At 45.4% G+C, this 13,607-nt stretch overlaps 1 protein-coding gene across 1 annotated transcript; it reads right to left on the reverse strand.

The window, feature by feature from the left end:
• Nucleotides 1–1,514: 1,514 nt before the first annotated feature.
• LOC142910259 (uncharacterized) lies at nucleotides 1,515–11,231 on the reverse strand. Its single transcript, XM_076059962.1, has 2 exons — nucleotides 9,845–11,231; nucleotides 1,515–1,529 (listed from the first exon to the last, which is right to left on the reverse strand). The coding sequence occupies exons 1-2, from the start codon at nucleotides 11,039–11,041 to the stop codon at nucleotides 1,515–1,517; spliced, it is 1,212 nt and encodes a 403-aa protein (XP_075916077.1). The 5' UTR covers nucleotides 11,042–11,231.
• Between the last annotated feature and the right edge of the window lie 2,376 nt (nucleotides 11,232–13,607).

Consider the following 13,607-nt stretch of genomic DNA (forward strand, 5'->3'; position numbering starts at 1 on the left):
ACTCCCCTCCTGCAACGAGCGGTCATAATTTAAATAAATTATGTTCATGAGCCCGACCCATACGTGGAGGGATGGGGCGTGGGTGCTGAAACCCGTCGCAATAAACTCGCGACGGCCTTCACGAATACATTATGTTAATGAGCCGCCAGTCACCGGGCGTAGCTTTGCCCAAATAAGGATTGTACTTGAACAGATAACGGAAGTGACCCAGGCAGAGGTGACGTCACGCTCAAGGGCGCGGTAGACGGGGTGGGGTGGATACCTTGGTGACATAACGTCACTAGCGAGGGACACCTCCCCCTGGCGTTTCACGCCGATGAGGTGATGCTGAGTAGTGACGTCACAGAGCGGGGTTGGAGTTTAAGTTGATTTAGATTCATTTTCCATTGCTCCCTCCCTTGAACTCAGCAACAACAACAACAACGTGGACATTGCATCCCACTGGGATTTTTAGCACACAGCGTTGGTGTACGGTGCTTTTGTCAGGAATATTTTGCTGTTTTTTCATGGATTTTCTGTTTGCAGAGTCACACAAAGTAGTCACTTTAAGATGTTTCTTGTTCGTGTTTGTTGTGGTTGGACTTGATTCAAGAGCCGAATGGCTCACAGGGGTATACCAAAATATATAAACTGAAATTGTGTACACACTGTGTGTACGTACACTGTGTGTGTGTACACTGTGTGTATGTGTGTGTATACTGTGTGTGTGTACAGTGTGTACACTGTGGGGGGCACAGTCATCTCAGTAGACCAATGGGCATCTTTTCATCAATTTATTATTTTCCAATTTTCTTGTTTTTGTTATTTTCTATTTACGTGACTTTATCGAAAGAACCAAGAATGTGGTAGCACATTCTCTATTTATTGCAGACGTTCAAGGTTAAAATCCGACAGGCACACCTGGCTACCCCAGTAACATTCACCACAATATGCGCAGTCTGCTAAACGGCAGATGTAAAACATAACGTTGCATCATTCACAACGCACAGGTCATTGCATGTTGGTGTCACGGTCAAAATTGTGGCAATTCCAAACATTATCCAGAAACTCCACAAGGGAGACACGCACCCCCTGTTACCAACGACGGAGGCGCAGGGTCAGACGCTCGATTACGTTGGAATCGATCTGCAGACGGTCAGCCGCTCCGTGTCGCCTTATCTCGATCCGGCGATCCCAACCAGGTGAAAGTCCGCATCGAACCGAACCCCCGGCAAGGCCATCGTCTACTTAATGACGAGAGAAAATTCACACGAAATATCGTTTTCAATGAATAAGCTTTTAATGAATACAATTATACAATTCAAGACAAAATACAATTAAAAGTTGTTTCATTTTCAGACTTCAAGACGGAGCATCGGGAGCTTGCGTGGAGGCGTTGTTCGTGTGCAATTTTTTTCATGACTTTCCTGGCCCAAGGCCGCAAATGGTTGTGAGGGGCGCGGCAGGCGGTCAGGCTTGCTTCAACCATTGGTTGTGAACATCCAGACGTGAATCAGGAAGGAGCATTTCTTGTCCTAGTTCGACAAAATCTACGTCAACACGTAAAACAAAATTATAATTCGTGTTGTAGAGAATGTACCTCCTCCTATACGTGTAACTTTTAAGCGGTATGCCTTGTAACTGATGAATGATCCGAGTGTGCTTCCTATGTCAAAGACAATGAGTTGCTCCAGATGCTTCATGACCTGTATCACAAGAACAACGGGTCTCACCTGAGTTCTCTGTACAGGTTACTTCCAAAACACACACACACACACACACTTTGTCCTAACGTAACTTATTCAATGTTTGACCCTTATAAATGAAATGATGCATGTACACACAAAATAAGACAAGCGTTCATTCTGAATAATTGACAGGCATTTTAACAAAATTTAATTACTGCAGTGAAATGTCCTGCATCAGATAACATCTGATTAAGAAGCTATTTAAACAAAAAATATGCAGCGTCTGCTTAACAGTGGATGTAAAACATACTGTTGTGTCATTCAAAACGAGTAGGCCATTGCATGCTGGCGAATTCTAAACATTAGCGACAAATTACATAACTGAGATGAAACATCAATCATCGCCCCCTACTGACAGCCTCTTGTTCACATACTCTTTGGTTCTTTCAGTAAAGTCACGTAGGTAGACAAAATAATAATAGATCAGAACGTTTCGATTGTAACACAAGCGGTCGTCCTCAGGCGGAAAAAAATAATAAATGCAGGCCGGTGCAGGGCCACCACCCTGTGCCACACAGGGGCAGCTGCTACTTGGGGATGCTCTTCGAGTGTTTCAGACGAGATACAAAACTCCGAGCTGCCGAGGCGATTAAGCAAGCACCGTGTAAAAGCAATTATTATAACATAGTGAATGCTTGGGGGCTTCTTGGCTCTCGCTCCTGGTCAGAGATCTCCCCAACCCACAGGTCCACAAAGACTATCCGCTCGCTCTTACTCTGCAGGATGAACCTAGGACCTGAGTGTTCAACGTCGCATTCTTTTCGTTAAAGGCCTGTGACAAAGATGCATCTATTGTAACGACATCGTCTCTGGCTTACACATCTACCGGGTCTCCATTTAACTTTGTATTGTCTAGGAAGTCCACCCACACCTCCACAAACTGCTGGGAGTTGCCTCGCTCTGTCTCAGTCAGAATTCTCCTGCTTCACGTTGCCTCCATCGATGTTAAGGTCTCATTTTGGTGAATCTTCATCTTCACATTTTACCTTCACTTCTTCGCTCTTCACCATCACCTCTTCACCATCACCTCTTCACATTTCACCTCGATACCTTTAAGTGTCAAAGCTGGGATTTTCCTCCGGTTCTTGTTTCATGAGGGATGGGCTCATTGCGGCACTTTGACTTTCACTAGCTGATTTAAGACTCCACTCCTTGTGGATCTTCTGATGCTTCTGTGTTCTCTGGTGTACTTGAAGGTTTGATGAATTTGCAAACATTTGCCTGCACAGAGTACACTTGAAGGGTTTCTCTCCCGTGTGTGTTCTCTGGTGTACTATAAGAGCAGCTGACTGTGCAAATGCCTTCCCACACACACTGCACTTGAAGGGTTTCTCTCCCGTGTGAGTTCTCTGGTGTGCTACAAGAGCAGATGACTGCGCAAATGCCTTCCCACACACACTGCACTTGAAGGGTTTCTCTCCCGTGTGTGTTCTCTGGTGTACTATAAGAGCAGCTGACTGTGCAAATGCCATCCCACACACACTGCACTTGAAGGGTTTATCTCCCGTGTGAGTTCTCTGGTGTGCTACAAGAGCAGATGACTGCACAAATGCCTTCCCACACACACTGCACTTGAAGGGTTTCTCTCCCGTGTGTGTTCTCTGGTGTATTTTAAGAACAGATGACTGTGCAAATGCCTTGTCACACACACTGCACTTGAAGGGTTTCTCTTCTGTGCGAGTTCTCTGGTGCTGTGTCAAATTTCCAGTCCGATCCGTGCTGTATGCATGCTGGTCGCATTGTTGACTTGTCATACCGAGCTGCGCTGAGTGCATTTGCTCCATCAGACCAATTCTGCGGAGGAAGCGTCAGAGGAAGCGTCAGCTGCAGACAGAAAAAAATAATATCCACACCATCTACACGTCAGTATCGAGGCACAGAGGAATGCATATATAGTCACATGTGACTTACACGTCTATACTTATTCATATATTCATGATGCAGTGAAAAAGTTTCCCAAATTCATCACAGGGCTGTTATGGCACACAATGAGAGGGCAAATGGTCATAAACATGCCTGGAAGCCCTCGTATCTTCAAAATGAATGTTCACCCAAAACTCCGAGCACACAATTTCGGCTGTCTGGCTACAAAAGGAATATTTATGAGAGCTAAATTCAGCTGACATAGCAAAGGGTGTTGAAAACAATACCATTTGTGTTATGCATAAATTAATGTTCAATCGCAACTTAGAGGTGTGAATCCAGGCTCAGATGTCCTTAAATGCTGGGATGAACAGTTCCGACTTCAGCTGAATGTGTGTGCTGTGTTCACCTCCAGTTTCCATTCTTATAAAGAGTTCCAGAGGAAAACAAAAGTAAAATATTGTTGTGCTATAACGTCCGTGTTCAACAGAGTTAATAGACGTTACTGCAAACACAAACTGTACACTGTCACTGGGTAAACAGGCGGTGGCGTGTCTAGAATCATGCCTGGCCACCTTCATCTGCTTGGCATGAATGCTTCCTCACTCCACCAAGTAATTAATTGAGGATCAACGAACACAGCCGAGGCTAACTGTAGTTTGCGTGTCTCTCTCCGTGGTGAAATGTTAACTACCTCACCTAGTATACAGGAAGTCGTGGGTTCGATCCCGACCCTGACGCCTGCTGTATATTTGGAGTTTGCGCGTCACTCCGTTTAGCGTCTTTGACCGATAGACATTGACATACGTATTCTTGGTTCTTTCTGTAAAGTTACGTAGATAGAAAATAACAATAACAGATAATACAATTACATTAAATAAAGACTACTTGTGTTGCGATCAAAACGTGGGTTTTTTTGCTTTATTTACTATTTTTTACGTTTGTTATGTTATTTTTATTTTATTTTCTATCTACGTGACTTTACCGAAAGAACCAAGAATATTAATTCCTGCAGTCACCAAAGTTTTAAGTCAAAACATTCACACACGTTGACAAAGCCTCACCTTGTGTTGTTGTGGGCAGGTCGCTTCTGATAACAAGAGCGGTATAGCAGCTCAAGCGGGCTTGGCCTGCTAACAAAAGAAAATAAAAACTGCGTGAATATTTGCAATAAAACAAAGTTACAAAGTGGCGAGCCGGGTGAAGACAAATTAAACTTAAGCGAGATAATTAAAGTGAATGCAATCAGGCGAGGGCAGGAGGCAAGGCCCCGCGTGGCTAGGCCCCGCGTTGTAAAGTTCCAACCTGGACATCGATTCCCATGCTCGCTGCTACTCAACTGACATCCCTACAAGAGAGAGAGTGAGGCTCTACCTTGGTAAACAACAACAACCACCACCACAACCACGACCACCACCACCATGAGAATTTCTCACCTCGGATTTCAGTGCAAGCGCGCACACGGCAGCTTCCTGTTACCTCGCGACAGCAGAAAGTAGTATGACGTCACTTTCCTCCCAAGAGCTGCTCTGTAACTGAATAAATTATGTTAATGAGCACGGCCCATATGTGGAGGGATGGGGGCGTGGGCGCTGAACCCGTCGCAATAAACTAGCGACGGCTTTAACGAATACATTATGTTAATGAGCCACCAGTCACTGGGCGTAGCTTTGCCCAAATTAGGATTGGCACTGGAACGATATCGGCAGTGACCCAGGCGGAGGTGACGTCACGCTCAAGTGCGCGGTGGACGGGGGAGGGGTGAATACCTTGGTGACATGATGTCACTAGCGAGGTACACCTCCCCCTGGCGTTTCACGCCGATGAGGTAATGCTGGGTGGTGACGTCACAGAGTTGGAGTTTAAGTTGATTTAGATTAATTTTCCATTGCTCCCTCCCTTGGGTGTGTGAGCTCAGCAACGTGGACATTATTGTGTATACACCGTGTGTGTGTGTACACTATGTGTATACACTGTGTGTGTCACTGTGTGTCACTGAGTACCTGGTGCGGTGTGTAAATATCGCCACTAGGGAGACAAAGGCGGTCGGGCGTGGTGCTGGCCACCCACCCCCTCGTGTACCGTTCCGGCCTTCATAGGTGCTCGCTAACAGAACTTGCCCCTACAGTCTGTTAAGGCTACACGGGGGATCTTTGTCTTTGTGTGTCACTGTGTGTGTACACTGTGTATACACTGTGTGTGTGTACACTGTCTGTGTACACTGTGTGTGTGTACATTGTGTATACACTGTGTATAAACTGTGTGTACACTGTGTGTATACTGTGTGTACACAGTGTGTGCACACTGTGTGTGTGTACACTGTGTGTGTGTACAGTGTGTATACATTGTGTGTGTACACTGTGTGTGTGTACACTGTGTGTGTACACTGTTTGTGTCCGAACCCCCGGCAAGGCCATCTACTTAATGACGAGAGAAAATTCACACGAAATGTCCTTTTCAATGAAGTCTTCCAGATGTAAATTGATACAAGCTTTTAATGAAGAAATAAACTCATCCAATTCAAAACACAACACAATTCAAAGATGCTTCATTTTAAAACTTCAAAATGGAGCATGGGGTACTTGCGTGAATGCGTCCTTCGTGTGCAAATGTTGTGACTTTCCTGGCCTGAAGGCCGTCAATGTGTTGGACCCCAACAGCAGTGGGGTTTGCTTCAACCGATAGGTACGAACATCCAGACGTCAATCAGCAAGGAGCATTTCTAGTCCCAGTTATACAAACTCTACGTCAACACGTAAGACAAAACTACAATTCGTGTTGTAGAGAATGTACCTCCTCCTATACGTGTAACTTTCAAGTGGTATGCCTTGTAACTGATGAATGATCCGAGCGTGCTCCCTATTTCAAAGACGATGACTTGCTCCAGAGGCAGACGCTTCGTGAAACACAAAAGTACCCTTTGACCTGTATCACAAGAACAACGGGTCTCACCTGAGTTCTCTGTACAGGTTACTTCCAAACACACACACACACACACTTTGTCCTAACATCACTTATTCAATGTGTGACCCTCAGACAAAATGTTACATGTACGCGCACAATCAGACAAGTATTAATTCTAATTAACATTGATTACTGCAGCGAAATTGACTGCATGTAAGCAGGTAACATGACATCACTTCCGAGGTAAGAGACACGCCCCTCCCATAATAAGCGGCTCGGCAACTGAATAGATTATGTTAATGTGAACTGGTCATATGTCGAGGGATGGGGCGTGGCTGCTGAACTCGACGGCTTCAACGGATACATTATGTTAATGAACCGCCAGTCACTGGGCGTAGCTTTGCCCAAATAAGGATTGGCACTGGATTGACATCGGCAGTGACCCAAGCGGAGGCGACGTCATGCTCAAGAGCGCTGTGGACGGGGTTGGCAGTGTGAATACCTTGGTGACATGACGTCGCTAGCAAAGTACACCTCCCGATGGCACTTCATGCCGATGAGGTCATGCTGAGTGGTGACGTCGCAGAGCGGGGATGGAGTTTAAGTTGATTTAGCTTCATTTTCCATTGCCCCCTCCCTTGGGTGCGTGAACGCAGCAACAACGTGGACATTGTGTGTGTACATACACACACTGTGTGTGTGTATGTACACACTGTATGTGTGTACGTACACATACAGTGTGTACATACACACTCTGTGTGTGTGTGGGTAGTGGGGGGCAAAGGTGGTGTATTAGCCAGTCATCTGAGTCAGTCGACCCATGGCATCTTATCATCAATTTATTTAATTTTTTTTATTATTTTTATTTATTCGTATTTTTAAAATTTTATTTTTATTTTATTTTGTTTATTTTTTGTATTCTATCTACGTGACTTTACCGAAAGAACCAGGAATATGGTAGCGCATTCTCTATTTGTTGCAGAGGTTCAAAGTTCAAATCCGACAGGCACACCTGGCCACCCCAGTAACATTCACCACAATATGCGCTGTTCTGCTTCACGGCGGATGTAAAACAGAGTATTGTGTCACTCACAACGCACAGGTAATTGCATGTTGGTGTCACGGTCAAAATTGTTGTAATTCCAAAACATTATCCAGAAACTCAACAACGGAAATGTTTGGCTACGTACGGTTTTAAAGAAGTGTTAGTCAAACAGAATGTGTATTTACGTGCGCGTGTTTAAACGTATCTTTGTACGAGCGGTAGGGCAGCGGTTAGCGCTACGCTGCGCTACGAACCCAGAGACCCGGAGTCGTTTCCCGCTCACGGCCAACACCGCCAGTGATGATTATCTGAACCGGTCCTGGGCCTTCCCTAGGTCGACTCAGCCTAAAAATGAGTACCCAGTGTGATGTGAGCATCACCACTCGGGATACAAAGGCGGCCGGGCGCGGTGCTGGCTACCCACCCCCTCGTGTGCCGTGCAATCCTTCATAGGTGCTCGTTAACAGCACTTGCCCCAGCAGTCTGTTGAAGGCTGTACGGGGGATCTTTGTGTGTGTGTGTGAGTGTGTGAGTGTTTGTGTGCAATAAGATCAGGCAATGACTGGCAGAGAAAATTGCTTGAGATTATTTTAAAAGCATGGGTTTAGAAAAGTGAACAAAGCATGTCTCTATTATGTGCATTACCATTGAAGGGTGCTTTGGGTTCAAAGCCATCCGCATAGCCTCAAATCTGCATTAATGCCAATTTGTCTCCGTATCTGGTAAGATCATAGTATTACAGGAGGTCCTCTCACGCGCTAACCCAGACTGATGTGAGTGCACGATCTCTGTATTAGTTTTTTTATTGTCCTTAACTCAAATCAATCAATATGCAGTTCAGGTCAAATAAGACATTCCTTTTTAACGCTTTCCAACCAAGGTTGAGATGTTAATGCATTAGCTCTGTTCGTTCATATCTGCCGATCTGTCTGTAGCATGGCATTTCGATAACCCTCTTAAAGATGTATGGACTGATGCTGTACAAGAAGGATGTGGAGCTGAGTGGGCTTGCCGATGACTGGTACCAGCGGTGTCAAGATCGGCCTCTGTGGAGGAGGCTCGTGAAGCACGTTGCTGGGCAGTTGGAGGCAGTCGCCCTCCAGTAACAACGGAGGGCGGATGAGCGACGCTCACGACAACGAGCGGAGCGTCGGCCACACCAAGTCGGTGCAGTGGTGCCTCTGTCAGTCATCTTATTGAGCACATGGCAACTTGGGTCTGTCCTGAGCTGGCAGAGAGCCTTCGACACATCACGTGGCCTCACCACGTAAGACAAAACTACAATTCGTGTTGTAGAGAATGTACCTCCTCCTATACGTGTAACTTTTAAGTAGTATGCCTTGTAACTGATGAATGATCCGAGTGTGCCACCTATTTCAAAGACAATGAGTTGCTCCAGATGCTTCGTGGAACACAACACCGTTTCACCTGTATCACAAGAACGGGTCACACCTGAGTTCTCCGTACAGGTTACTTTCAAACACACACGCACTTTGTCCTAACATCACTTATTCAATGTTTGACCCTTACAGATCAAATGTTACAAGTATGCACAAAACCAGACAAGTATACATTCTAAATTGACAGGCATATTAACAAAATTGGATTACTGCAGTGAAATATACTGCATCACGTTACATCGTATTAACAAGAAACTTTTAAAAAAAGTTGCAGTCTGCTTCAGAGTGTATGTAAAACATACTATTGTGTCATTCAAAACGAGTAGGCCATTGCATGCTGGCGTCTAAGTGAAAATTTAGCAAATTCTAAACATTACCTACAAACTACACAACTGAGATGACACATCAATCATCGCCCCCTACGGACAGGCTCTTGTCCACATGCAGGCCGGTGCAGGGCCACCACCTTATGCCACACAGGGGCAGCTACTTGGGGATGCTCTTCGAGTGTTTCGGACGAGATACGGCACAAAACTCCGAGTTGCTGAGGCGGTTAAGCAAGCACTATGTAAAAGCAATTATTATGATAACATAGTGAATGCTTGGGAGCTTATTGTCTCTCGCTCCTGGTTAAAGATCTACCCAACCCATGGGCCCACAAAGTGTTCAACTTCACATTCTTCTCATTAAAGGCCTGTGACAAAGGTGCATCTATTGAAGCAACATCGTCTCTGGCTTACACATCTACTGGGTCTCCACTTGACTTTGTATTGTCTAGGAGCAAGTCCACATACACCTCCACTTCCACAAACTGCTGGGAGTTGCCTCACTCTGCCTCAGTCAGAATTCTCCTCCTGCTTCACGATGTGAAGGTCCCATTTTGGATCTTCATCTTCACATTTTACCTTCACTTCTTCGCTCATCACTTCTTCACATTTCACCATCACCTCTTCATATTTCACCTCGATACCTTTAAAAGTGTCCAAGCTGGGATTTTCTTCCGGTTCGTGTTTCATGAGGGATGGGCTCATTGCGGCACTTTGACTTTCACAAGCTGATTTCAGACTGCACTCCTTGTGGATTTTCTGATGCTTCTGTGCTCTCTGGTGTACTTGAAGATTTGATGAATCTGCAAACGGCTTCCCGCACAGAGTACACTTGAAGGGTTTCTCTCCCGTGTGTGTTCTCTGGTGTACTACAAGAGCAGATGAATGTGCAAACGCCTTCACGCACACACTGCACTTGAAGGGTTTCTCTCCTGTGTGTGTTCTCTGGTGTTTTCCAAGATCAGATGAATGTGCAAACGCCTTCACGCACACACTGCACTTGAAGGGTTTCTCTCTCGTGTGTGTTATCTGGTGTACTTCAAGATTTGATGAACGTGCAAACGCCTTCCCGCACAGAGTGCACCTGAAAGGTTTCTCTCCCGTGTGTGTTCTCTGGTGTTTTTTAAGAGCAGATGACCATGAAAATGCCTTCCCACAAACACTGCACTTGAAGGGTTTCTCTCCCGTGTGTGTTCTCTGGTGTTTTACAAGCGCCGATGACTGTGCAAATGCTTTCACGCACACACTGCACTTGAAGGGTTTCTCTCCCGTGTGTGTTCTCTGGTGTTCTACAAGAGCAGATGACTGTGCAAATGCCTTCCCACACACACTGCACTTGAAGGGTTTCTCTCCCGTGTGTGTTCTCTGGTGTGTTACAAGATGACATGAATCTGAAAACGCCTTGCCGCACAGAGTACACTTGAAGGGTTTCTCTCCTGTGTGTGTTCTCTGGTGTTTTTTAAGAGCAGATGACCATGAAAATGTCTTCCCACACACACTGCACTTGAAGGGTGTCTCTCCCGTGTGTGTTCTCTGGTGTGTTTTCAGAACAAATGAACCTGAAAATGTCTTCCCACAAACACTGCACTTGAAGGGTTTCTCTCCCGTGTGTGTTCTCTGGTGTGTTACAAGATTACATGACTGTGTAAACGCCATCCCGCACATCGTGCACCTGAAGGGTTTCTCTCCCGTGTGTGTTCTCTGGTGGTTCTGAAAAACTGATGGCCATGCAAATGCCTTGTTACACACAGTACATTTGAAGGGTTTCTCTCCCATGTGTGTTCTTTGGTGTACTTGAAGATTTGATGAATCTGCAAACGCCTTCCCACACACACTGCACTTGAAGGGTTTCTCTCCCGTGTGTGTTCTCTGGTGTTTTTTAACAACAGATGAACATGCAAACGCCTTCCCACACACACTGCACTTGAAGGGTTTCTCTCCTGTGTGACTCCTCTGGTGCCGTGTCAGATTTCCAGTCCGGTCCGTGCTGTATGCACGCTGGTCGCATTGTTGACTTGTCGTACCGAGCTGCGCTGACTGCCTTTGCTCCATCAGAACAATTCTGCAGAGGAAGCGTCAGCTGCAGACAGAAAAAAATAATATCCACACCATCTACACGTCAGGCACAGAGGAATGCACACGTAACTTACACGTCTATACTTATTAATATATTCATGATTTAGTGAAAAAGTTTCCCAAATTAATCAGATTTGATGAACGTGAAAACGCCTTCACGTACAGAGTGCACCTGAAGGGTTTCTCTCCACGGGCTGTTGTGGCACACAATGAGAGGGAAAATGTCATTAATATGCCTGGAAGCCTTCATATCTTCCAAGATGAATGTTAACTCAAAACTCTAAGCACACAATTTCGGCTGTCTGACTACAAAAGGAATATATATGAAAGCTAAATTTAGCTGACATAGCAAAGGGTGTTGAAAACAATACTATTTGTGTTATGCAGAAATGCATAAATTAATGTTCAATCGCAACTTAGAGGTGTGAATCCAGGCTCAGATGTCCTTGAATGCTGGGATGAACAGATCCGACTTCAGCTGAATGTGTGTGCTGTGTTCACCTCCTGTTTCCATTCTTATGAAGAGTTCCAGAGGAAAACAAAAATAAATTATTGTTTTGATATAACCTCCGTGTTCAACAGAGTTAATAGACTTTACTTCAAACACAAACTTGACACTGTCACACACTGCCATGAGTAAACAGGTGGTGGTGTTACCAGAACCATGCCTGGCCACCTTCATCTGCTCAGCATTAATTCTTCTTCACTCCACAAAATAATGAATCGAGGATCAATCAACATAGCCGAGGCTATCCGTGTCTCTGTCTCTCTCTACCCGTGGTGAAGGTGTTCCCCTCCACACATTCAGAGTCAACAGCGGCACGCGCTTAGCGTCTTTGACCGATAGACATTGACGCACGTATTGTTGGTTCTTTCAGTAAAGTCACGTAGATAGAAAATAAAAATAACAGATTACATTTAATAAGATAAAGAACACTTGTGTTGCGATCGAAACGTCGTGGGTTTTTTGCTTTATTTAAAAAAAAACATTTATTTTAATTTATTATCCTATTTTATTTTCTATCTACGTGACTTTACTGAAAGAACCAAGAATATTAATTCCTGCAGTCACCAAAGTTTTAAGTCAAAACATTCACACACGTTGACAAAACCTCACCTTGTGTTGTTGTGGGCAGGTCGCTTCTGATAACAAGAGCGGTATAGCAGCTCAAGCGGGCTTGGCCTGCTAACAAAAGAACGAAAATAAAAACTGCGTGAATATTTACAATAAAACAAAGTTACAAAGTGGCGAGCCGGGTGAAGACAAATTAAACTTAAGCGAGATAATAAAAGTCAATGCAATCAGGCGAGGGCAGGAGGCAAGGCCCCGCGTGGCTAGGCCCCGCGCTGTAAAGTTCCAACCTGGACATCGATTCCCATGCTCGCTGATACTCAACTGACATCTCTACGAGATAGAGGCTCTACCTTGGTAAACAACAACCACAACAACCACTACAACAACCACCACAACCACGACCACCAACACGATAATAATTTCTCACCTCGGATTTCAGTGCAAGAGCGAAGCGATCGCTTCCTGTTACCTCGTGACGTCACGCGGCAGGAGTAGGTGACATGACGTCACGTCCGGGGAACAAGACACTCCCCTCCCACGAGCGGCTCCGTAACTGAATAAAATTATGTTAATGAGCCCGGGCCATATGTCGAGGGATGGGGGCGTGGGTGCTGAACCCGTCGCAATAAACTCGCGACGGCTTTCACGAACTCATTATGTTAATGAGCCACCAGTCACTGGGCGTAGCTTTGCTCAAATAAGGATTGTACCGGAACAGATATCGGCAGTGACCAAGCAGAGGTGACGTCACGCTCATGGGCGCGGTGGACGGGAGTGGGGTGAATACCTTGGTGACATGACGTCACTAGCGAGGCACACCTCCCCCTGGCGTTTCAGAGCGATGAGGTCATACTGAGTGGTGACGTCACAGAGCGGGGATGGAGTTTAAGTTGATTTAGATTCATTTTCCATTGCTCCATCTCTTGAACAGAGACCCCTTGCGTGCGTGAGCTCAGCAACTACAACGTGGACATTATTGTGTGTACACACTGTTTCTGTGTACACTGTGTGTGTACAGTGTGTGTATAGTGTGTGCCTGTATATCTGTGTGTGCCTGTGTCTCTGTGTGTGCCTGTGTGTGACACCTGATGATGATTGCTTGTGTTGCAGTCGAAACGTCGTGAGAATTTAATTGTTTTATATTTTTGTTATTTTATTGTTTCCCTTCTACGTGACTTTACCGAAAGAACC

This window comes from Petromyzon marinus, unplaced genomic scaffold (assembly GCF_048934315.1).
Source record: "Petromyzon marinus isolate PM22_M1 ecotype Great Lakes invasive population unplaced genomic scaffold, UKy_Petmar_22M1.pri1.0 PM_G_Scaffold_14, whole genome shotgun sequence".
In the NCBI taxonomy this organism is placed as follows: Eukaryota; Metazoa; Chordata; class Hyperoartia; order Petromyzontiformes; family Petromyzontidae; genus Petromyzon; species Petromyzon marinus.